Raw genomic sequence first — 26,250 nt, 5'->3', positions numbered from 1 at the left:
ACATATCTTTTTCCTGCTGTCTACTTTCTTGGCCTTTTCATATCGAGTGTCCAGCAAGCAGTTTTGCGCACATCCCACATGGATGGGCGTCCTACTGCAGGACGTGGAAAGCGGGTTTCTTAGCCTTTTTCTTTCTGTCTCACCTCAGGTGTTCTGCAGATGTTGGAGGTGACCCTCAACGCTCTGGTACTGATTTGCATAATCTCCTCCTATTTCGTCCTTTCCGGGTTCAGCTCCGGCATGGCAAGTGGTGGCTTTGGAGGAGGGTATTACCCATTTGAGGGCCAGGAGCTCCAACAGGTGCGTCAACTGGACCAGGAATTCTCGCTGCTGCGGGCCCCCTTGCTCTACGGTGGCCTGACGGTGTCACTGGTGATGGGGACTCTGACACTTGCCATCCTGGCCGCAGGATCCAAACATCTGCTTCGCCTCTCCGGCAGGTGGCTCGTGATCGAGGCTGCTTTCAGTGTGGTGGCCTCTCTTGGGTACTGTGCTGCGGTGGGGGTGTTTTTACACTTCGCCCTCCAGATCAACGCCACGGACGTGTGCAAGAGGCGAGAGAGACTGTACGCCAGGAACGGCCTGACTTGGATGAACTGCGATCTGGCGGGCACGGATGGAGGCGCAGCCACCTTTGCCATCATACTGGTGATATTATATGGGGTCAGTGCCGTGTTGGCCATTCGGGCCTACAGAGAGAGGAAATCCTTACAGCAATAACCCTGCAGGCCAATGCCGGTGGTAGCTGTCAATCGACTTCTGCCCCAGAGGTGATCCCAACGACTATGGACAGGGCAGCCATACCTATATAAAGGGTTTATATACTTTAATATGGATAGAAGGCACAGCATACGAAGACGTATCAGATCATGGTGACATTTCATAGGTGTGGGAAACTTCTAGTAGATTGGTCCACCATGGCTCAACCTCATCCAGTAGGCCACTGGGGCTCCTGTAAAGAAGCCTACGCCACCATGACAGCACTTGATCTGCACTCATACAGGGGCGGGAGGGTCATGTGCTTGGCGCCTCCACCATTCACAGAATGCCTTGTTGTTGTTTTTTATGAATACATAACATTCTCTGAGTGGATGAGGCAGAGAGGAGGGGCATAACACCACAATCTCCACCTCATCCAATCAGACACGAGCATTAACGGCTCATTCACACAACATTTCCTAAGGCGGTTCTGACCCTTGCATTGGGGTTGATTTACTAAAGCAGTAGAACACGTTCACTTTGCAAGGGAAATTTCCCTTAGCTTAGGGCAGGTGGGGGAAAATGCACTTTACAAAGAATACCCGATCACAGAATGCTTGCTGGCCCCTGATCAGACGATGGGAAGTCAACAGAGCCTCACCTCATTCACTTTGCAAGGGAATTTTCCTTAGATTAGGGCAGGTGGGGGAAAATGCACTTTACAAAGAATACCCAATCACAAGATGTTTGTTTGCCCGTGATCAGACGATGGAAAGTCAACAGAGCCTCACCTTATTCACTTTGCAAGGGAATTTCCCTTAGATTAGGGCAGGTGGGGGGAAAATGCGCTTTACAAAGAATACCCATTTACAGAACGTTTGCTTGCCCGTGATCAGAAGATGGGAAGTCAACAGAGCCTCACCTTATTCACTTTGCAAGGGAATTTCCCTTAGCTTAGGGCAGGTGGGGGAAAATGCACTTTACAAAGAATACCCAATCACAGAATGTTTGCTTGCCTGTGATCAGACGATGGGAAGTCAACAGAGCCTCACCTCACTGAGCTAAGGGAAATTTCTCTAGCTAGGTGAAAATTCACTTTGCTAATGAAACGGCCTACGTGGCTTTTGTTAATCAACGCCATTGGATCTCTAGGTGCGTACTGAGCCTGATGGCTGTGGTTGGGGGAAGGGCACTGCAGCATTCCAACGCCATCGGCAGTGATTGGCTCCTGGCTGCCTTTGGTCTGTATGGCCTGCGTCCAATGGAGGGTGAACAAGGCAAAGATCCTCGGAACAAGAGGCTGGCCTCCGTCATGTGACTGGTTCCTAAAAAAGTGAGCTCAGAAACGTAGTAAATTTGTAGATTTCTTTGAAGATTGACTTTTCAGCCAAGCTACTGTTGTCCCGAGCGAGTCCTCCAAGGAGCCATCATCACACAAACGTGTGCCATGCGCCTTCTAGTGGAGATCGGCGGTAAGGACCCAAAGGAATCTCGTGATCCAATGACTGCAATGCTGCTTTTGATGATCTGTTTCTGTTCTTTACATTTGAATTTCACTTTTCTGCTTCAAGTTTCATTTCTGAAAGTCCTAAAACATTTCACTATTAAAGGAGAATAAATGGTATCAATGCTACTTGTGGCTGACCCCAGCAAACACATGGGCCTCGTGTACATGGGCCCTCCGAGGATCCCATTATCATCTATCATTACATCTCAGTGGTGGTCCCCGCCCAGGGAGATGGGGGCAGCTATTCTTTTTTGAATTTTTAGGCACTTCGAGCAGCTGATTTAAAGTGTTACTAAACCCCCAACAGTACAATCAGTCTGTAGATGCAGTAAAGCATTCTTGTTATACTCACTGTGGAACCTAAGGGGTTAATCCTCCACTTTGTGTAAAAAAGGCTGTTTGATCCTGTCTTTTCTGATCCTCCCCTTCTACCATCCCCCAATCCACCTGATAGAACAGAGCTCGAGGAGGCACTCTGCACATGCTCAGTTTGGTGTGTATTGCTAGAGGTTTTTTCTTTGGGAGGGTGTAGACCAATCAGCGCTGTCCAGGGGTCTTGCAGCCTCATAGGACAGTCAGAGATGAATGACACTTCCTCCTCCAAGAATAACCAGTGCTCTGCTGGACACTGATAGAAGTGAATGCTGGGTCCGCGGACATAGTGAACGCGGAGTCCGGGGAGAGCGGACGTAGTGAGCGCAAGGTCCGGGGAGAGCGGACGCACTGAACGCGGGGTCCGGGGATGGCGCGGATGCAGTGAACGCAGGGTCCGGGGGATGGCGCGGATGCATTGAACGCGGGGGACGGCGCGGACGCAGTGAATGCGGGGTCCGGGGACGGCGTGAACGCGGGGTCCGGGGAGGGCGCGGACGCAGTGAACGCAGGGTCCGGGGAGAGCGGACGCAGTGAACGCGGGGTCCGGGGAGAGCGGACGTAGTGAACGCGGGGTGCGAGAAGAGAGAATATAGTAAACGCGGGGTGTGAGGAGAGAGAATATAGTAAATGCGGGGTCTGGGGAGAGAATATAGTGAGTGCGGGGTCCGGGGACAACGGCTATAGTGAACGCGGGGTCCGAGGAGAGAATATAGTGAATGTTGGGTCACTATGACACTCGCGTGTTAAGGGGATCACAAGAGACTGATCTCACATCACATTAATGCTCCGCGCACATTAGCAGTTTTAGGAGTGTTTGCGCTTTTACAGTAGATGTAGAAAAAAGACGTTTGGAGCGTTTAGCTTTTTTTCTGCTGGAAAAACACTCCAAAAAAGCTCTACAAAAACAATTAGTTTTTACTTCACCTTTAAAAATTTTTTCTGAATAGGTGAACTGGCCCTTTAAATGCACACTAGTTATAGCAGAAAATTGTATCAAATTCTAACCGTAAAGCTCCCTTCCTGGCACCTATCCATGGCACCATGTGGTGCTACGCTGCCTTGTCGGTGCCGGGAAAGTCCTTTACCCCATCAACTGGATTGTACTAATTATTAAAGAACCGCTGTCAAACAAAGAAGACTTCTGATTGGTTGATAGGGACCACTGCACTGCACTCATAGCCTTTGGCCTCAGCAAATAATTGTCTCTAACTGCACTACATAGAAAAAAAAAAGGCAATAAAAATGAAAAGGAACACAACGTGCATCAGGTTCATTTTTAATTTAAACATAAATTAGGAATTTCAGAACGGAATAATCAGCATGGGCTCCTAGGAAGGGCAGCACGGGAATAACAATTCAGGGAACCTCTTGGGCGGGTTTGGTTTTTTTTTTGTGTTTTTTTTATTTTCTAGACCAGCAAAGCCTAAAAATCAAAACTTGTACATATATACACATTTATTGCTTTTGCTAAAATAAAATGTACAAATAATGGCTTTAGAGGCTCTCACTTCTTTGGCTTCCCCGATGGGGCAGTGTCACAGCTGCTATGATTGGGTCATGGTCCAAGCACCGCCCCCGCGGAGCAGGCTTCTTCAGAGAACCATACTCCATTTCTTTTATGAGCAACCCGTCATCGAATGTTCATTGTTCATAGATTCAGCAGGGATCTGGATGCTTCGTAGCACAAAAAACAAACAAAAAAACAAAAAAACAACGTACATTGACACACGCTGCAGTGCATTGGGAAATTCAAGATTCAGTGCTACACGGAACATTGTGTTCTACACGGAACAGCTTTCACACGCCGTACAGAAATCCGCTTCCGTGTTACATGCAATAGGAAACCTCTCGCCGCATTTCTGGTACGCGGCCGCGAGCTCTCTCCAAACACGTGCGCGCCGATTTCAAGAGGACCTGTCCCCTTGTGACATAGCTTATTCATTTATCCATTGTGCAAAACAAGAAACTGCAGAATACATTTTTTTTGGTGATTTTTTTTTTACGTTTTTTTTTAAACACGGCAAATAAAAGTTTTCCAAAGAATCAGCGACTGCATCTCCCGTACCGCCATCTTGATAAAGTGCGCACTTTCTTGCTTGGGAGGAGTAAAGCAAAGCTGCCTGGGAATTGTACGCATGCAAGACCGGAGCTACGCAGGCAGATCGCCACAGCTGGACTACATCACTCCCCCCCCAGGGGCGGACTGACAACTCATGGGGCCCCCGGGCAATAGGGGATAATGGGGCCCCTGTGTCCTTGCCCAAACTCAAAAAAAGCCTATGAAAAAGGTACCAGGGGCATCTCATGGGGCCCCCTAGTTTCCAAATGGTCAGTCCGCCCCTGCTCCCCCCTCTCTTTATCTCTATAATATATGAGGGAGGAGTTCTGTAGTTCAGCAGGGAACAACTGGCCAGGGCTGATAGTGCTGACTGGGATGTCAGTGGTGCTCAGCTGAAGGAGCTCACTGGATTTCCAGGATTTTTAAGCGTTTTTAAAGGGTAACTCCACTTTTGCAGGGATAAAAAAATCGTATGAGGTATAAAAATGCTACACAAGTCATATTGCAATTGCATGTCATCAAAAATCACCTTTCCTTTTCAAACTGCAGAGATGGAATTGTCTGTAAAATGCAATATGGCCGCCTGGAGGTGTTCTGGATACAGATGATATACAGAACGCACCCTCAGAAATGTCATCTCCTGTGTGATTGGCTCACTGATTTTCCCAGAAGTCCCCGGTCACACCAGGTGCGATTTGCATTCCATACGACTTTCAAATCGCATGCCAAGTCGCACGCTGATAGCCACAATTGCCGCAGTCATATCGGTGCAGTTCCACCTTGGTCAGAGCCACGCCGGTTTCTAAAGTAGTGCATGCGCTGCTTCGGGTGCGATTTTCAGACATCCGTTTCAAATATCTTGCAAATCGCACGTTATCGGCATGTCATCGGACTTTGAAATCACTAAGTCGCACAATTTCAAAGTCAGGATCGGTGTAATCGGGGTGTAAGATACAAGTTGGATTTTGGGCATCCCCTGCAAAAAAAAAAAAAAAAAATTTTTTTTTACCCCCAAAAGGGAAATAAAGTCTAAAGGGATGCAGACCCCGACGCTTTCCTCAGAGCCCTGCAGGTGCAGCAGCTGATTGATCAGTATAGGGCTCCATAGTGTTTTAAGAACGCTGTGTAAAACGCGAGTCAGCATTTTTGCATTAGCGTCTAGCTGCATTTTTTCGTGTTTGCAGTTTTTAGCGGGTTTTTTTTTTTTTACCCAAAAATTCTTTTTTACCAATTTTTTTTTTTTTTTTACCAAAAAAAAAATTTTTTTTCACCCAAAAAACATTTTTACCCAAAACAATTGTACCCCCCTCAAAATGTTTTTTACTAAAATATTTTTTTTTTAACCCCAAAAAAGTTTTGGTTTTTTTTTTTGCTCAAAAAAAAGTCCAAAACCCCTGGTTTGCCGCGTTACAGCGCTGACTACAGCCAAAACGCTGACTACAGCCAATGTGTGCACAGAGACAGGAGAACATGCTGGGGAGTGTACTGGCTGTAGAAAAAAAACCCACCAAAAGCCAAAAACAGCCCCTGTAAAAAAAAAAAAAAAAACCTCCCGTGTGCACTAAAGTCGCTCACATTCACATTTAAAGTAACAAAAGGGAGGAATCTGCAACAAAGTTTCTCACAAATCTCTGCAATGAACACAGATCATCCAGAGGGGAATGTTTTTTGTATTTTTTTTCTCAACAACAGTGGAGTTACCCTTTAAGAGTTCATGGTGGGGAAATGTGTGAATATCGCAGAGATATAGGTCACATGATGCCAAGGCATACACTTCTACCACCTGAACGAAGGTCCTTCAATAGGTCAGAGCAGGGGCAGACCGACCATTCGAGCACTCGGTCAGTGCCCGAGGGCCCAGGGTCAGTAGGGGGCCCCATGAAATGCCCCTGGTACCTTTTATAGGCTTTTTTTGAGTGTGGGCAAGGAAACAGGGGCCCCATGATCCCCTATTGCCCGGGGGCCCCACGAGTTGTCAGTCCACCCTTGGGTCAGAGCTACTCAGAAGATATTTATCTGCTCTCTCCTGCACCTCAAATCACCAGCGATTAATTGCTGCAGCTGCTGATTGACTGCCAAAACGAATGCGACAATTGGCTGCCTATAAACAAAGCTAAACGAGTAGCATGCATGGGCATCTTGGACCGCTGGAGCCTAGTGTGGTCAGGAGACATTGAGTCAGGGTACGTCACCCACTGCATAGGAGGCCCTTTGATCCGTCTGTTCAGTGATGATCTGCCACTGCTGAGATTTGGCTCCTGGTTGAGCTCTTGCTGCCTAATGAGGTAGCTCAAGCCTCATGCACAAAGGCGGATGGACATGTCTGTATGTAAACATTTTTGTAACGTTTGCATGCATACAAGTGTACAGCGCAAATGCGCACTCTTGGTTGCAGGACACTAGGCGGCTTGAGCTGCCTGCATCCTAGCAACGAAGGACACTAGTCGGTCAAGAGTCACCTGCATCCTAGCAACGAAGGATGCTAGTCAGTTAGAGCTGCCTGCATCCTAGCAGCAAAGGATGCTAGTCAGTCAGAGCCACCTGCATCCTAGCAAGAAGGACACAAGTCGGTCAGGAGTCACCTGCATCCTAGCAACGAAGGATGCTAGTCAGTTAGAGCTACCTGCATCTTAGCAACAAAGGATGCTAGTCAGTTAGAGCCACCTGCATCCTAGCAAAGAAGGATGCTAGTTGGTTAGAGCCACCTGCATCCTAGCAAAGAAGGATGCTAGTCAGAGCTGCCTGCATCCCAGTAACAAAGGATGCTAGTTGGTTAGAGCCACCTGCATCCTAGCAACAAAGGATTCTAGTCAAAGGCACCTGCATCCTAGCAAAGAAGGATGCTAGTCGGTGAGAGCCACCTGTATCCTAGCAACAAAGGATACAAGTTGGTTTGAGCCACCTGCATCCTAGCAATGAAGGTTGCTAATTTATTTGGAGCCATCTGCATCCTAGCAACAGACACTAGACAGCTCGGGCTACCTGCTTCCTAGTTCCTTCTGCCTAGTGTTCTTTGTAGCAAGGAAACTGCCTAGTGACCTTTGTTGCTAGGATGCAGGCGGCCATCGCCGCATAGCGGGCTCTGTTCTTACGATGCATGCAAATATTACTAGCTAGCATCCTCCGTTGCTAGTACGCAGGCAGCTCTTAGAGCCCATAGAGAACATTTGTATGCATGCAAGCGTTAGAACAAGCATTTACGTGCATTACGGGAAAAGCACTGATACATTGCGGGGCCCTGAACACAGCTCTCAAGTACGGATCTAAACGCCAGAATGTATCATGTAGCTGTGTTCAGAGGAATGAATCCAATGTGAAAAGGGCCGTTGCTCTGCAAGAGGACCAATGGAAGGGGTGATGGGACAGGTGAACATAAAGACTCTTTTGTAGGTCTTTTAACCAAGTGATATTAAAGTGACAGTCAGCACTTCCATCTCCATACTGGGTTTATAGTTTTTTTTCATAAGGTCCCAACAAAGGCCCTCAAAGTTTGCCGAAAGTTGTGTCAAAGCTTGCCGAAAGTTGTGTCAAAGCTTGCCGAAAGTTGTGTCAAAGCTTGCCGAAAGTTGTGTCAAAGCTTGCCGAACGTTGTGTCAAAGCTTGCCGAACGTTGTGTCAAAGCTTGCCGAACGTTGGGCAAAGCTTGCCGAAAGTTGGGCAAAGCTTGCCGAACGTTGTGTCAAAGCTTGCCGAACGTTGTGTCAAAGCTTGCCGAACGTTGTGTCAAAGCTTGCCGAACGTTGTGTCAAAGCTTGCCGAAAGTTGTGTCAAAGCTTGCCGAAAGTTGGGGAAAGCTTGCCGAAAGTTGTGTCAAAGCTTGCCGAAAGTTGTGTCAAAGCTTGCCGAAAGTTGTGTCAAAGCTTGCCGAAAGTTGTGTCAAAGCTTGCCGAAAGTTGTGCCAAAGCTTGCCGTACACAGTAGGCTCTTAAACAAGCTGAGACCCGTGTGTACAAAACCTAAAAGGCTCTAACAGGAGACCAAATGTCTGCATATATGAAATATTTGGCAAGTAAAGTACAAGTATACAAAATATTTCATCCCTTCTATCAAACTGGTTGCGTAAAAGATATGTTAAATCAGAAAACCTTGGAAAACAAAAAGAAAACTACCCTGAATGACTGGATGCACCAAGAATATCGCATTGGAGGTACGCTAGATGGCCAAAGGTTTGTAAACACCTGAACCTCAAGCCTATGTGAGCTTGTTGGACTTTCCATTACAAAACTATGAGCATTAATATAGTAAGAGTCCTCCAGCCAACCCCTTTTTCCAAAGATGTTCAGTAGGGTTGAGGTGAAGGCTCTGCACGGGACTCTCGAGGTCCTCCACACCACAAGGGGGAATAGCACTTAATGCAACAGCATACAAAAACATTTTAGAAAATGAACAGTGCACTTGGTTGGAAACCCCTAACCCAACAATTCGGAGGGATGTTCACAAACTCTTTGCCTTCGAGGTCACTGTGTGACGGTTGAGTTCCACAAACGTTTGGCATTACAGTGTACACCCCAACTGTCCATGTTTTGAAAGCCAAATCCATTATATAGAAAATAGGATTCTATGGGGGTTGTTTTTACAACCCAGGACAACCAAATATGGTAGCGCACAAATGGCCCGAAGGGTAGCGTCAAGAATTCGGGAGGGGTCAACGTGGGCAAGCGCACCAGGTCAGCCAGCTGTAAAATTCTACACATCACACTCCACAGACAAATCGCAATTCAAACCAGGCCAATCAGCATTCAGTGTTCGCTTATAGCTATGGGACACAAAACAAGTATGCAGGTCAAGAGTTTCAACTTTCCCTATCTGCACGCTTGTTCTCAAAGTATTGATGCAAACAGATCAGCATGACCACTAGACTACTATCACTCCCAAATGTGGGCGTGGCTCCGTACATTGTCAGGTACAGGTTTCCTTAAAATCAAAACCTGGGCGAGTTAGTTTAATAAAAAAATAAAGCATTAGCGGAGTTTACGTTTAGTGAATGTCACCTGACAAAACCATCAGTAGATGGAGATATATAGGCAGCTAAAGTCACATGCAGATCTCAACTAATCTGGTAAAATGTAAGGACATTGCCAGGTTTTCTGAGCAGGGATAAGCTCAGGCATGTTCCGGATTCCACTCCAAACCTGCCTGAGTGATCCTGCCAGAAGCTGTCCAATCATAAGTGGTCAAAATATTCCCCCACCACGCAGAAACATGAATACAAGGGGCATGTTTAGATGAGGCTGCAGCCGTTTATGATTGGACAGTACAGTGACAGCTTCCTGGCAGGATTGCCCAAGGGGGTTCGGACTAGGATCCCTACAGGTGAAGCTAGCTATCACAGTAAAGGACCAATATAGAGGTTCAGGAAGGCAACCAAGCTTGAGTTTAACAGGAGGGTCAGGATCTACATAGAACTTCAGGGGGGAAACTAAGCTTAATTGGAGGGCCAAGATCTACATAAAGAAAATAAGGAAGGGAACCAAGCTTGAGATAAATAGGAGGGCCAAGATCTACACAGAACCTCAGGAAGGGAACCAAGCTGGAGTTGAATAGGAGAGCCAAGATCTACACAGAACTTCAGGAGGGGAACCAAGCTTGAGATTAACAGAAGGGCCAAGATCCACATAGAACTTCAGGAGGGGAACCAAGCTTAACAGGAGGGCCAAGATCAACACAGAACTTCAGGAGGGGAACCAAGCTTAACAGGAGGGTCAAGATCTACACAGAGTATCAGAAAGGGAACCAAGCACAAGTTGAATAGGAGGGCCAAGATCTACATAGAACCTTAGGATGGCTACCAAGCTTGAGTTGAATAGAAGAGCCAAGATCTACACAGAACTTCAGGAGGGGAACCAAGCTTGAGATTACCAGGAGGGACAAGATCCACACAGAACGTCAGGAGGGGAACGAAGCTTGAGATTAACAGGAGGGCCAAGATCCACACAGAACGTCAGGAGGGGAACGAAGCTTGAGATTAACAGGAGGGCCAAGATCCACACAGAACTTCAGGAGGGGAACCAAGCTTGAGATTAACAGGAGGGCCAAGATCCACACAGAACTTCAGGAGGGGAACCAAGCTTAACAGAAGGGCCAAGATCTACACAGAACCTCAGGAAGGGTACCAAGCTTGAGTTGAATAGGAAAGCCAAGATCAACACAGAACTTCAGGAGGGAAACCAAGCTTGAGATTAACAGGAGGGCCAAGATCCACACAGAACTTCAGGAGGGGAACCAAGCTTAACAGAAGGGCCAAGATCTACACAGAACCTCAGGAAGGGTACCAAGCTTGAGTTGAATAGGAAAGCCAAGATCGACACAGAACTTCAGGAGGGAAACCAAGCTTGAGATTACCAGGAGGGCCAAGATCCACACGGAACGTCAGGAGGGGAAATAAGCTTGAGATTAAAAGAAGGGACGAGATTCAGACAGAACTTCAGGAGGGGAAACAAGCTTGAGTTTAACAGGAGGGCAAAGATCTACACAGAACTTCAGGAGGGGAAACAAGCTTGAGTTTAACAGGAGGGCAAAGATCTACACAGAACTTCAGGAGGGGAACCAAGCTTGAGATTATCAGGAGGTCCATGATCTACACAGAACTTCAGCTGCTTAGATCTCGACATCTACAGATCATTGTTTACATGTGATTTTTCTGAAGGGGACTTCTGATGATGTATTTTTTGTAATATGCTCAGCTTTTATTGCCCAAGATAAAGTCAGATTTTCATTTTTAAAGCTTGGTCATGATGCGGTCTTTCCATGCCTTGCTTGTAAGAGTCACTTTCGTCCCATTGACAGGTCAACTGATAACACACTATACCTAAAACTGCTACGCTAACCCACCCCACTACTCACACAGACCAGAAGTCCACTCATTGTACAACATTCACCCCCCCCCCACCAAGTATCTGTGCATAAATCTGAAATTCTACATGAAAAGAAAAGCCGATTATAGTCCAAGTGATCAGCAGAGACAGCCATACATATCGAGCATTTAGTGCAGCTTGGACAAATTCATAGCAATATCACCAACGGAGAAGGCCCCGTCCACGGCAAAGGTTTCCGCTTACATCATCTGACTCTTTGCCGTCTTCGGGCAACGACAGGAAAAAGTGCATCTAGAGCTAAAAAGACCTCGTTACCTTTTCTTCTGAAGTGTTCTGGGTCAAGGAAAGAAGAGTTGACCTCTTTCTCCACAAATCCTTTTTGATAATTTATCTTTTGTCAAGTTTGTGACTCCTCCCCCAACAGAACTTTAAAAACTATCTTCAGGTAAATCAGATATTCATACAATTCAAACACTTTAGAAAGTAACGCTCGTATCGATCGTTACAGCTTCACCAGGAATGTACACAGAAGCCAAACCTTTGAATGTTCTCGGCTGTTGCGATACGGTTTTCCCCGTTTGCTGCCTTTACAATAATGGGGGGGGGGGGAAAAAAATAAAATTCATTTAAAAGTGCTTAAGAGATAAGCGGCTTTGATGCAGCAGATCACTAACGTCTCTGTTCTCTTAGAGAAAATAATCGAGGCGAGCGCCTCGGTCAACGTGAACCTTAGAAAAGTTTATGAAATGTCCCTTGTTCGTAGCTTATTAAGAAGCCCCCAAAAAGGGGGGAGCTTAGGTCAACCATGCTTGGTCACATCCGCCCTTCTGCTCAACCACTGCCTTCTGAAGTCCTCCACCAATTTAGGGTTTAGCAATCACGGCCAAGTCAAATTGTGAAGCACTGACTTCTGGGAATTCAAATTTGAACAGCCCAGTGCTTTAGGCGTTGGGTGACTTGGGAAAGTGCAGGATTCCAATGTGTCGGCCCGTTTTGGCTTGATCAGTGTTGATTGAAGTGGAAGTGATCGTTCACGACCAACTTCTGGATCTTGGGTGAACAGAACCAACTGCGATATCATATTTCTGGGACATTTAGTGTTGGGAACACGGCTGTCCCAGACTGTGGCAAAGGGACCTCAAAAATCCAGGCCTGGCAGTGATATGTGGAAATGATCCTTTCGGACAAGTTACTGCCGTCGCCACCCTACGTGCTCAAGATGTTCCTACGGAGAATCCACCAGAGGATGCGGGTTAAGAAATACTGTATTATGCACCCTCTAGTGCAGGGGTCTCAGAACTTTTTCAGCAAAGGGCCTGTTTAGACTTTAGGGGGGGGCCGGATTCTGACCAATGGAAGTAGAAAATGTCCTGGCATCAGTGGGAGTAAACGACGCCTCAGCCTTGGGGGTTGGTGGGAGTAAAAATATTACCCGTGGTCAGTAGGGGGAGGAATTGTGCTCCATCATTGGTACCAGTGGGAATAATAGTGCCCGAGGGGCCAGATATAGAGCAAGCAAAGGACTGCATGTGGCCCATGGGCCGCAGTTTGGAGATCCCTGCTCTAGCAAAGACCAATAACGGGAGACCTCCCAGCTCAGGTTGTGCACCAAACTAAGCTCTGATAGAGGTCCAAACCTGACCCAACTCCCAGAACGAAGGAATTCGTTATTTTTACATTTTGTTTCCAAAGCCAAATTTGTTTTTTTTTTTTTTTTAGTTTTGGATAAGAGTAGGGAAGAGTTTGACCCTCTTGCTGCCTTTGATTGATGTCCATGTCCCCCCTGTGAAGATTTACTCTCTCTATTCGTCTTGGTGATCATTGCCACTGAGAATAAAAAGGAAGATTCAAAAACTTTCCTTTCACATCCTGTTGTGTCTACAGGATAGGAAGTTAAAGTGGTTGTAAACCTCAGACATGAAATATGAACAGAGCACACCCCTCTATAGTGTGTACTTGTCTCAGTCCAGAGCACTGTCATTTCTGTCTGCTCCATCCATTCTATGCTATCTGCACCAGTTGTTTCTGAAAGATTTTCCTGACACCAAGAGATAAAATGGTGACAGGGGAGGGAGCTCTAGCACACAGCCAGTGATTGATAGCCTCAGCTCTATTCATGTGTGAAGGGGGTATGTCCGTTTCCTCCAATCAGCTCTCACTGAGCTCTGCAGAGTGTAAATTCAGCTCCCCACCCCCCTGCTTTGTGAAAGCTCAAACACGCTGTATAAATTGGAGGGCTGTAGAGCAGAGAAGACTGCAGATAAAGAGGTACAAATTATGTAGGCAGATTTGATTCTCTGTGTATCATCTGAGGCCGGTCACTTCACTGGGGATATGGAAGGGTTTACATCCACTTTACGGTAAATCTCTCCAATGGGACACATGGGACATAAAAAACAGGCAGTGGATTTAAAGTGCATTTTCACCTTTCAAGTCAAATTTCAGAGCCTCCTTAGTATGTTTGTTTCATGTTCCCATTCACACAACATACCGAAAAAATATATTTCTAGTCGTCTCTTTAAAGCACTGGGGGGCCTTTTTTTTTTTTTAGGTGCATTAACATACACTGTCCTACCCAAGCCTGGAGATCAAAAAGTCACTCTAAAGGTTTGTTTTTTTTTTTTTAAGAAAAAACAACAAAACATGTCTATATTTACCTGCTCTGTGTAATGGTTTTGCACAGAGCAGCCCAGATCCTCCTCTTCTTGGGTCCCCCGCTGTTGCTCCTGGGCCCTTCCTCCTGTTGGGTGCCCCCAAAGCAAGCAGCTTGCTATGGGGGCACCCGTTGCTCCGTGTGTCCATTGACACACAGAGCCACGACTCAGCCCCACCCCCTCTCTCTTGTCATTGGCTGTGATTGACAGCAGTGGGCACCAACGGCTCCCGCTTCCGTCTCAGCCAATGAGAAGAGGGAGTGCAGGGATAGCCAAGACTCCAGTGCACATCACCGGATCAAGAGGGGGGCTTAGGTGAGTATTTCGGGAGGCTGAGGATGCTGCACAAAGATGATTTATTATTTACACATTATTTATTCTTTAAAAAAAAAAAAAAAAGATTAAAGTGGTTCTAAAAGCTCATAATTAACCGAATCTGCGCTGTCATTATCAGCTGTAAAGTTGATGAATCTGTGCTGGCAGATTTCATTATCAGCTGTAAAGTCGACGAATCTGTGCTGGCAGATTTCATTATCAGCTGTAAAGCTGACCAATCTATGCTGGCAGATTTCATTATCAGCTGTAAAGTTGACGCATCTGTGCTGGCAGATTTCATTATCAGCTGTAAAGTTGACGAATCTGTGCTGGCAGATTCATTATCAGCTGTAAAGCTGACCAATCCATGCTGGCAGATTTCATTATCAGCTGCAAAGTTGACGAATCTGTGCTGGCAGATTCATTATCAGCTGTAAAGCTGACCAATCCATGCTGGCAGATTTCATTATCAGCTGCAAAGTTGACGAATCTGTGCTGGCAGATTTCATTATCAGCTGTAAAGCTGACGAATCTGTGCTGGCAGATTTCATTATCAGCTGTAAAGCTGACAAATCTGTGCTGGCAGATTTCATTATCAGCTGTAAAGCCGACAAATCTGTGCTGGCAGATTTCATTATCAGCTGTAAAGCTGACCAATCTATGCTGGCAGATTTCATTATCAGCTGTAAAGTTGACGAATCTGTGCTGGCAGATTTCATTACCAGCTGTAAAGTCGACGTACACATTATTTATTCTTAGTTTTACTGAGATAATGTGCAAGGTTGGTGCGCTCTCTTTTTGTTTCACTTGACAGTATTGGTCGGGCTTCCCCAGCCTTGTTCTAGAGCTGCACAACCTTCCATGCATTGGTGGTCACAATTTCTCAAACTTTGCCAATGTTCCCTTCCACCCCTATTCTGAGTCCTAGAGCGCAGGAGGTGATGTTTCTGCTATTTTTAAATATTCTTTTTAAGCTCTGCTTTGTGAATGGGGACATGTAACAGATATAATGCAGGTGCAATCCCAATTCGGCTTCAAAAGTGGAAATACAATTAACCGTACCCCACTCTATCCAAAATAAAGGAAACATTTTGGCTTTGGATATACTTCACATCCAGATGCTATGGAGAGGCCGTTGGACATTTCCTTTGAGTTTCAGAGCACGGATATAACTTATTTGGTCTAAAGAAACAATTTGTCCGAATGTGTTTCTGGAAGAGGCTAAAAATATAACAAAAATCAGAAGAGCTAAGACGATGGGTCCCCTTTAAGAACCATCTTCCTATAATACACCAGTGAAGGCAAAAGGGCTTCAGGACGCATCCCAAGGACCAAGCCATGGTTGAGGGTGTCATCGCTTCAGCAGAGATCCACTTAGTTCAAAATATAAATATTTGGATTTGATTCACATTTGTTCATTGGCTCAACAACCAGGAATTTAAAACGCGTTAATAAATTAAATGCACAAAAAATAAAAAGCTAAACAAAACATTTGGTGTTAAAAGGGTGGTGGGTGGGGGAGGGGAGGTGGATTTGAGAGGTATGCTGTGATTGGCAGATCCCTCAACCATGTAAAGGTTAAATGAGCGTTTTCATCGTTTCACAGAAAAAAAAAAGTCGCACCTTTCTTAACAAAAGGTTCAGTAGTAAGAACGTGTTTTTTTGTTGTTTGTTCAAACTGGCAATATTTAGGTTGTAAAATGTGCAATTTGTGGGATCACGTAGACAACTGATCCTGGGGTTTCCGTGACGTCACAAGGCAGTGTCGAACTCCTCGGGGGCGTGGACTCTGTCTTCTGCTGCAGATTCCAGATCGTTCAGCTGCTCCCTCACCTCATTTTCCAAGTGTGGAGGAACCACAAACTGGTCCTCGGGTTCCAGCTGGGAAGGAGCAGAAAAATAGCCAGTTTTTCTCTTTGGAGCTTCAGAAGCGACCTCGATGAGGTTAAGCATTTCTTCGAGCGGCACCACAGAGCCGTTGGAGTGCTTCTTCTTATATAAACTCAGCCCAGACATCGAGGAAGGCAGTTCGTCCTTCTCTTGGCTCGGGTTGTGGTTTATGGTGTTCTGTTGCAGGATCTGCATGGAAATTCCACAACCGTCCTCCTCTAGGCTCTGGAAAGTGCCGATACCTGAAGGTTCTGGGGAATGTTGCCTGCTGCAGTGAATGTCCACCTCCACCTCCAGCCGGCTGCCCATAATGAGGCCTTCGGCCTGCAGCTCATCGTCACTGTCTAGGCCGTTCTCGGACTGGTTGCTGGAGAAGGTAGCGCAAGATGGCTGCCGCTGAAAAGTGCTGGCGGAGGGAACGGGGTGCAAGCTGCACCTCCGCTCGGGACGTAGGATGAGACCTCCTTCTAGGCTGGCTATGGCGTGCTCATCTGAAGCTGTAGATCCAACTTCACTACTCACCTCCGACACGGACATTTCGCTGCTGAATTCAGAGGCGATGCCGCTGCTGGAGGACGGCGTGACCGAGTCGGGGGACTCTTTTGTCGTCACTGCGGAGGATAAACCGGACGGATTAGGCAACGTCAACGTGTGCATCTCACAAGTGCAGGTGTCTTCTCCAATGTTGAGACACACCACCAAGGCGGCTACGTTGTCCTGGCAGCCATAGCTTTGCGCCAAAGTACAGAGCTTCTTGGCGGCAGCCAGAGGATCGGGAAGGTGGCGGACGGTTTGGACGGCCTCTGTTGCTGGTACGTATTCCCACAGTGCTTTGCTCCCCAGGATTAACATCTCATCCTGCACAGTCAGTGGGAGCGTGGTGATATGAGGGTCAGGGAGCACCCACGGATGTAGATAGGTGCAGCCCAGCAGACGGGTACAGCAGGTGACACCATTCACCTTGTTGTCCTGCAAGACAAGAACAGGTAAAAGGGCGGGTAAGCGGAGGGAAGAAATAATCGTCTCTTATACATGAGAACCAAATTCCTAATCGGATGTCTTCAGATCGTGAAATGAAGGAAATGTCTACAAAGTATCAATCTCAAGGTTCAAGAAATTCATCTCCTTTATAAAAAAATTAAGGCATATTATAAGTTAAAATGTTTTTAAAGGTTCATTTTTTATTTTTTGAAAATAAACACCTGGAGCACCTGAATTCAGTGATTTGGAGGGGATTGGAACACCCGAATCCAGTGATTTGGAGGGGATTGGAACACCCGAATCCAGTGATTTGGAGGGGATTGGAACACCCGAATCCAGTGATTTGGAGGGGATTGGAACACCCGAATCCAGTGATTTGGAGGGGATTGGAACACCCGAATCCAGTGATTTGGAGGGGATTGGAACACCCGAATCCAGTGATTTGGAGGGGATTGGAACACCCGAATCCAGTGATTTGGAGGGGATTGGAACACCCAAATCCAGTGATTTGGAGGGGATTGGAACACCCGAATCCAGTGATTTGGAGGGGATTGGAACACCCGAATCCAGTGATTTGGAAGGGACTGGAACACCCGAATCCAGTGATTTGGAGGGGACTGGAACACCCGAATCCAGTGATTTGGAGGGGATTGGAACACCCGAATCCAGTGATTTGGAGGGGATTGGAACACCCGAATCCAGTGATTTGGAGGGGATTGGAACACCTGAATCCAGTGATTTGGAGTGGATTGGAACATCTGAATCCAGTGATTTGGAGGGGATTGGAACACCCGAATCCAGTGATTTGGAGGGGATTGGAACACCCGAATCCAGTGATTTGGAGGGGATTGGAACACCCGAATCCAGTGATTTGGAGGGGACTGGAACACCCGAATCCAGTGATTTGGAGGGGATTGGAACACCTGAATCCAGCGATTTGGAAGGGATTGGAGCACCTGAATCCAGTGATTTGGAAGGGATTGGAGCACCTGAATCCAGTGATTTGGAGGGGACTGGAACACCTGAATCCAGTGATTTGGAGGGGATTGGAGCACCTGAATCCAGTGATTTGGAAGGGATTGGAGCACCTGAATCCAGCGATTTGGAGGGGATTGGAGCACCTGAATCCAGCGATTTGGAGGGGATTGGAACACCTGAATCCAGCGATTTGGAGGGGACTGGAACACCTGAATCCAGCGATTTGGAGGGGATTGGAACACCTGAATCCAGTGATTTGGAGGGGACTGGAACACCTGAATCCAGTGATTTTGAGGGGATTGGAACACCCGAATCCAGTGATTTGGAGGGGATTGGAACACCCGAATCCAGTGATTTGGAGGGGATTGGAACACCCGAATCCAGTGATTTGGAGGGGATTGGAACACCCGAATCCAGTGATTTGGAGGGGATTGGAACACCCGAATCCAGTGATTTGGAGGGGATTGGAACACCCGAATCCAGTGATTTGGAGGGGATTGGAACACCCAAATCCAGTGATTTGGAGGGGATTGGAACACCCGAATCCAGTGATTTGGAGGGGATTGGAACACCCGAATCCAGTGATTTGGAAGGGACTGGAACACCCGAATCCAGTGATTTGGAGGGGACTGGAACACCCGAATCCAGTGATTTGGAGGGGATTGGAACACCCGAATCCAGTGATTTGGAGGGGATTGGAACACCCGAATCCAGTGATTTGGAGGGGATTGGAACACCTGAATCCAGTGATTTGGAGTGGATTGGAACATCTGAATCCAGTGATTTGGAGGGGATTGGAACACCCGAATCCAGTGATTTGGAGGGGATTGGAACACCCGAATCCAGTGATTTGGAGGGGATTGGAACACCCGAATCCAGTGATTTGGAGGGGACTGGAACACCCGAATCCAGTGATTTGGAGGGGATTGGAACACCTGAATCCAGCGATTTGGAAGGGATTGGAGCACCTGAATCCAGTGATTTGGAAGGGATTGGAGCACCTGAATCCAGCGATTTGGAGGGGATTGGAACACCTGAATCCAGCGATTTGGAGGGGACTGGAACACCTGAATCCAGCGATTTGGAGGGGATTGGAACACCTGAATCCAGTGATTTGGAGGGGACTGGAACACCTGAATCCAGTGATTTTGAGGGGATTGGAACACCTGAATCCAGTGATTTGGAGGGGATTGGAACACCTGAATCCAGTGATTTGGAGGGGATTGGAGCACCCGAATCCAGTGATTTGGAGGGGATTGGAACACCCAAATCCAGTGATTTGGAGGGGATTGGAACACCTGAATCCAGTGATTTGGAGTGGATTGGAACATCTGAATCCAGTGATTTGGAGGGGATTGGAACACCCAAATCCAGTGATTTGGAGGGGATTGGAACACCCGAATCCAGTGATTTGGAGGGGATTGGAACACCCAAATCCAGTGATTTGGAGGGGATTGGAACACCCGAATCCAGTGATTTGGAGGGGACTGGAACACCCGAATCCAGTGATTTGGAGGGGATTGGAACACCTGAATCCAGCGATTTGGAAGGGATTGGAGCACCTGAATCCAGTGATTTGGAGGGCGGGGCCAATTTTTTTGGCAATATAGTGTAGGTGAATTTGTACATAGGCAAGAAACAATTGAGTACTGTCCGTGATACTTTTTTTATTTGCACGAACATACAATTTTGAGGACAAGCTTTCGGGGAGTGTCCAAGCTTGGCCTTGAAGAAGGGGACACTCCCCGAAAGCTTGTCCTCAAAATTGTATGTTATTGCAAATGAAAAAAGTATCATGTACAGTACTCAATTGTTCCTGTCGCAAGTGCACTAATACGGCTACAATCACCTCAAGCTACATAGGCAAAGCAATCCTGATAGCCGACACTGTAGGAGGATTAGCAGACATACACTTTAAGAACCACCACTGTGCAGCACTGCAAAGCAGAGCCTACATATAGAATGGACAAATATGGATGCCCCTACGTACATACAATGACAAGTTATATTTTGGAAAGTCCTGTACATAACCTTTCAATTATTTTGCATACCTCTGTGAGGATTGCCTTTTGCTCCTTGATCCGTAAAAGTTCCTCCGCACACTGCTCCAGGCTGAAGACCCTGGAAAGAGCGAGAGGCTGCCCGTTCCGACACAACACAGCCTGGCAAGTCCCAACGTTGGCAACGGTCAGGGAGAAGCTGTGGTCGGCTGCACCACGTCCAACGTAACACAAAAGGGCAGAAGAGCCCAGTTTCTGGCCTGCAGTTCCCAGCTTCCTGCAGCAAGAAATGGAAATAACCTATTATTACTTAAATCGTTATTACTGCAATCATTTCCCAAAACCCGTTTCCCAAAATCGGCTTAAAGATTTAAAACTAAAAGACCGGAGTAAGAGCAGGCAGCACACAGTGAATTCTAGTAGCTTTGTTAAACTAGTAAGGCCTAGGTAGGATTTCTCTCATCTTGGAAGAGAGAGAGAGAGAGAGGGCGCTCCTTCTAAGTGAAGCTTCAAGAGGCTTGACAAAGGGGCAGGACTGTCCCAAAACCCATAGCCACACCCCCACGCTTGACGTGCTGTCATCACCGGTTGCCTCAGATACTCGATCCTTCCTTGCACTGCTGTCCACAGCCAGAGAAGACCATTTGAATCCTCAGCGGCTTCCATGCTTCACTCAGCTTGGCACGGCTGTCTTCCTGCCAAGCTATGCAGTTAGCCCATTGGGTTTCCTGTCCTCAGCAGATGATCCATGTCAGGGTGGACTGATCGGACCAGATCTTTGCTATATGCCAATATCCCGTAAGGTGAGTACATTACACTTGTGTTTTTATTTGGTTACTAATATACTACACTTAGAAGGAGCGCCCTTTCTCTTTCTTTCTTAAAGTGTTCCCATTGGCCACAGTTGGACTTTATTATTCGCCATGATTTTGGGCATTTAATGATAAGGACTCTCTCATTGTTGCGTTGTCCTTTTTTTTTTTTTTTTTTTTACATATTTTGGTTCATAGATGGAGATGGCATATCTCTATGTAGCCAGGTATATAGATGGGGGATGGAGGATCTCTGTATACAGGTATATAGATGGGGGATGGAGGATCTCTGCATAGCCAAGCATATAGATTGGGGATCTCTGTATTGTCAGGTATATAGATGGGGGGTCTCTGTATAGCCAGGTATATAGATGGGGGATTACAGTTAACTCCATATATATGTGGACACGAGCACAATTTTAGTTTTTTCAGGTATTTACCAAAACATATTGAAGCTACAGCTGTATAATGGATATGGGCGGACAGTGTCCACTCTCAGGTTTAATTTGAGGGTATGCACATCCAAATTGGAGGAAGGGTTTAGGAATTACAGCTCTTAAAAGTAGCCATCCCCCTTTTTCAAGGGACCAAAAGTAATTGGACAATTGAATAGAATCATAAATAAAATATTCATTTGTAATATTGTAATGACTGCCTGAAGTCTGGAACCCATGGACATTGCCAAAGACTGGGTTTCCTCCTTTCTGATGCTTTGCCTGAAGTCTGGAACACATGGACATTGCCAAAGACTGGGTTTCCTCCTTTCTGATGCTTTGCCTGAAGTCTGGAACACATGGACATTGCCAAAGACTGGGTTTCCTCCTTTCAGATGCTTTGCCTGAAGTCTGGAACCCATGGGCATGACCAAAGACTGGGTTTCCTCCTTTCTGATGCTTTGGTTGAAGTCTGGAACCCATGGACATGACCAAAGACTGGGTTTCCTCCTTTCTGATGCTTTGCCTGAAGTCTGGAACCCATGGGCAATACCAAAAACTGGGTTTCCTCCGTTCTGATGCTTTGCCTGAAGTCTGGAAGCCATGGACATGACCAAAGACTGGGTGTTCTCCTTTCTGATGCTTTGCCTGAAGCCCAGAACCCATGGACGTCACCAAAGACTGGGTTTCCTCCTTTGTGAGGCTTTGCCAGGCTCTAACTGCAGCTGCCTTCAGTTGTTCTTTGTTTGTGGCCCTTTCTGCCTTTGGTTTTGCCTTCAACAAGTGAAATGCATGCTCAATGGGGTTGAGATCAGGTGACTGACTCGGCCATTGCAGAATATTCCACTTCTTTTCCTTCACAAGCTCCTGGGTTGCTTTTGCAGTGTGTTTTGGATCATTGTCCATCTGTACTGTAAAGCGCCGTCCAATCACCTTTGCTCCATTTGGCTGAATCTGGGCTGACAGTATATCTGTAAACACTGCAGAACTCATTTGGCTGCTTCTGTCACATCATCAATAACCAGCAATGACCCAGTGCCACTGGAAGCCATGCATGCCCATGCCATCACCCTGCCTCCGCCATGTTTTACAGATGACATTGTGTGCTTTGAAACATGAGCTTTTCCAGGCCTTCTCCACACTTTTTTCTTCCCGTCATTCTGGTACAGATTCATCTTCGTTTCATCCGCCCAAAGAATGCTTTTCCAGAACTGGTCCGGCTTTTTTAGATGTTTTTTGGCAAAGTCTAATCTGGCTTTTTCTATTCTTCAGGTTTATGAATGGTTTGCACCTTGTGGTGAACCCTCTGTATTTGCAACTTGTGGTGAACCCTCTGTATTTGCACCTTGTGGTGAACCCTCTGTATTTGCACCTTGTGGTGAACCCTCTGTATTTGCACCTTGTGGTGAACCCTCTGTATTTGCACCTTGTGGTGAACCCTCTGTATTTGCACCTTGTGGTGAACCCTCTGTATTTGCACCTTGTGGTGAACCCTCTGTATTTGCTCTTGTGAAGTCTTCTCTTGATTGTAGACTTTTACAATGATACGTTCACCTCCTGGAGAGTGTCCTTCACTTGTCTGGATGTTGTGAATGGGTTTGTCTTTACCATAGAGAGGATCCTGCGATGACCCACCACTGTTGTCTTCCATGGACATCCATTCCTTTTTCTGTTGCTGAGCTCACCAGTGCGTTCCTTTCCTTCTTTCCTCAGAATGGACCAAACTCTTGATTTGGCCGCTCCTAATGTTGCTGCGATCTCTCTGATGGATTTGTTTTGTTTTTGAAGCCTTACAATGGCCTGTTTCACTTGCATGGACGGCTCCTTTGAACACATGATGTAGGTTCACAGCAATAGATTCCAAATGCAAATCCCGCACTTAGAATCAACTCCAGACCTTCTACCTGCTTAACTGATGAAGAAATAACAAAGGAGTAGCCCACACCTGGCCATGAAACAGCTTTTGTTTCAACTGTCCAATTACTTTTGGTCCCTTGGAAAAGGGGGGATGGCTATTCTTAAGAGCTGTAATTCCTGAACCCCTCCTCCAATGTGGATGTACATACCCTCAAATTAAACCTGAGAGTGCGTACTGTCCGCCCATAGCCATTATAGAACTATAGCTGGAATATGTTTTTGTAAATACCTGAAAAAATATAAAATTGTGCCTGTGTCCAAATATATATGGACCTAACTCTCTTATTTGGGAACATCCAACTAATTCAAGATGGCCGCACCTAGAAATCCTGGGGGGTGGGGGGTCTGTTTTTCAACATGATTTCCTCAACTAAATAAAACACGGAGGGATGGGAGGAGTTTGCTTTGGATATTAAAAATGAATTGAAAAGCGTTTTCGGGTTTTGGCGCTCGGATGCCGCGTAGCTCCTGCTTTAATAAATACATGTGAGCCGTCTTCCGGCTTTCCCATCTACAAAAGACGCGGCAGCTGACCTGTGTGACACCAGGAATGTGTGGCACATGAACGTTCGCTCGCAGTTTAACTGCTGCAGCTCTTCCAGCAGGACATCTCCCATAGTGCACTGCAGCAGACGTGGCACCTCCTCGTTCTTATCGCCATCAAACATGCCGTACAGAGCCTCCACGCCATCGGCAAAGTCGCTCACCGCCAGCGAGGAAACGCAGAGCCTGCAGGAAGGACAGATGATGAACAACACTGCTGCACTCACTAAAAGTTCATGTCAAAAATGCCAACGGCACTCACTTGTTCCTCTGTCCGGACATCTCTGCCAAGCCGTGATTGCAGGAGATGGAGGGCGCTGGCAGGTCAGAATTTGGCAAAGTTTTGTTGTCAATTTTCAGGATGGGGATGTGACTAGACAGAGAGATCAACAGAATACCAGAATTATGCACATGACCTTAAAAAATGAATAAAAACAAAAAAAAACTGATTATTGCAAGCACCCCTGTCAGTGGTAAATGGTTTGTCTCAACCCTATAAATGCTACATCTGCAAGACAGCCTGTTCTGTTGAGAAACAACAGACTTACTGGACAGATTACCGGGTAAAAAAGAAAGAAAGCCTAAAAATTAAAACTAATGCAGCCACCACATCTAGTAGAGCAGATATAGCGAATTGCGGGGTCTGGGGAGAGCGGATGTAGTGAATGCAGGGTCCGGAGAGAGGGGATATAGTGAATGCGGGGTCCGGGGAGAGCGGATATAGTGAATGCAGGGTCCGGAGAGAGGGGATATAGTGAATGCGGGGTCCGGGGAGAGCGGATATAGTGAATTGCGGGGTCTGGGGAGAGCGGATATAGTGAATGTGGGGTCCGGGGAGAGCGGATGTAGTGAATGCAGGGTCCGGAGAGAGTGGATACAGTGAATGCAGGGTCCGGGGAGAGCGGATACAGTGAATGCGGGGTCCAGGGAGAGCGGATACAGTGAATGCGGGGTCCGGGGAGAGCGGATATAGTGAATGCGGGGACGGGAAGAGCGGATATAGTGAATGCGGGGTCCGGGGAGAGCGGATATAGTGAATGTGGGGACGGGAAGAGCGGATATAGTGAATGCGGGGTCCGGGGAGAGCGGATATAGTGAATGCGGGGACGGGGAGAGCGGATATAGTGAATACGGGGTCCGGGGAGAGCGGATATAGTGAATGCGGGGTCCGGGGAGAGCGGATATAGTGAATGCGGGGTCCGGGGAGAGCGGATATAGTGAATGCGGGGTCCGGGGAGAGCGGATATAGTGAATGCGGGGTCCGGGGAGAGCGGATATAGTGAATGCGGGGTCCGGGGAGAGCGGATATAGTGAATGCGGGGTCCGGGGAGAGCGGATATAGTGAATGCGGGGACGGGGAGAGCGCATATAGTGAATGCAGGGACGGGGAGAGCGGATATAGTGAATGCGGGGTCCGGGGAGAGCGGATATAGTGAATGCGGGGTCCGGGGAGAGCGGATATAGTGAATGCGGGGACGGGGAGAGCGGATATAGTGAATACTTTTAGTGGTAACAGTAACTCTGAAGGGATTGGATAGAAGTAGGCAGGGGAGCGATTTTCTCCTTTGCCCACCCCCCGCCATGGCACCTAGAGCATATTGTGAGAAACTGCTATTGGCGAGGCCGATATAATCTGCAGACGGTGATGTCCTACTACCTGAAGATATCATGCAGCTGATGATCCAGCACCAGGTCAACGTTCCCTTTCAGGTCCAGCTCGTGAAGGACAGGAGGCAGGCTCTCCGGGGCCGCAATCTCCACCAGGCTGTTACAGCTCAGGTCAACCAGCTGCAGGAACAAAGAGCAGCAACATCTCATGCCATAGGCCGAGTGAGTGACAATGAGATGACACCATGTACACAAGTCTACAGCTGTAGCACAGCCTGCAGGGGTAAGAGAGGGGAATGGGGGGTGGAGACAAAGAGGGGATCAGAGCGAGAAGTGGACAGCTGGGAGAGGTCATGTAAGGTTGAAGATGAAGTGAGACCTGGATCAGTGGCAGGTTGAAGATCTCCGGGAAGACGCTGAGGCAGTTGGAGTGAGCGATGAGCGTGTGCAGCCGCTTGAGGTTGGACACCGTGCTGGGGATCGACTTCAGCCGATTACCACTAAGGTTCAGCTCCTCCAGGAACTCCAGCTTGTTGAGCTTGCTACAAGAGGACAGATTACAGGTGAGGACCCCGGAATTAGAACCTACATGACTACAAAATTCTGTATACAGAAGTCTTCAAAGTAGACCTTTAGTTGTCCCCAGCTCCTCCAGGAACTCTA

General features: G+C 47.1%; 2 protein-coding genes across 2 annotated transcripts in view; one reads left to right on the top strand and one right to left on the bottom strand.

Moving 5' to 3' along the window:
• LOC149428289 (uncharacterized) overlaps positions 1 to 4,070 on the top strand; it is a 29,061-nt gene extending 24,991 nt beyond the window's left edge. Inside the window, exon 4 of the mRNA XM_089667544.1 lies at positions 149 to 4,070. Coding sequence (XP_089523670.1) covers positions 149 to 720 — 572 coding nt within the window. The 3' untranslated portion in view covers positions 721 to 4,070. The remainder of the gene's footprint in view (positions 1 to 148) is intronic.
• The window catches only part of LOC149428288 (PH domain leucine-rich repeat-containing protein phosphatase 2-like), a 69,356-nt gene continuing 46,947 nt past the window's right edge, over positions 3,842 to 26,250 (bottom strand). Inside the window, exons 14-19 of the mRNA XM_089667542.1 lie at positions 25,967 to 26,129; positions 25,637 to 25,767; positions 24,242 to 24,352; positions 23,971 to 24,165; positions 20,325 to 20,550; positions 3,842 to 17,283 (exon numbers count right to left, since the gene is read on the bottom strand). Of these exons, the coding sequence (XP_089523668.1) occupies positions 16,177 to 17,283; positions 20,325 to 20,550; positions 23,971 to 24,165; positions 24,242 to 24,352; positions 25,637 to 25,767; positions 25,967 to 26,129 (1,933 nt within the window). The 3' untranslated portion in view covers positions 3,842 to 16,176. The remainder of the gene's footprint in view (positions 17,284 to 20,324; positions 20,551 to 23,970; positions 24,166 to 24,241; positions 24,353 to 25,636; positions 25,768 to 25,966; positions 26,130 to 26,250) is intronic.

Source organism: Staurois parvus, unplaced genomic scaffold, assembly GCF_062004578.1.
Source record: "Staurois parvus isolate SC_StPar_1 unplaced genomic scaffold, SC_StPar_1.0 ptg003353l, whole genome shotgun sequence".
Lineage (NCBI taxonomy): Eukaryota > Metazoa > Chordata > Amphibia > Anura > Ranidae > Staurois > Staurois parvus.
The sequence above is the reverse complement of the archived record's forward strand: the minus strand, read 5'-3'. Positions and strand labels throughout refer to the sequence as shown.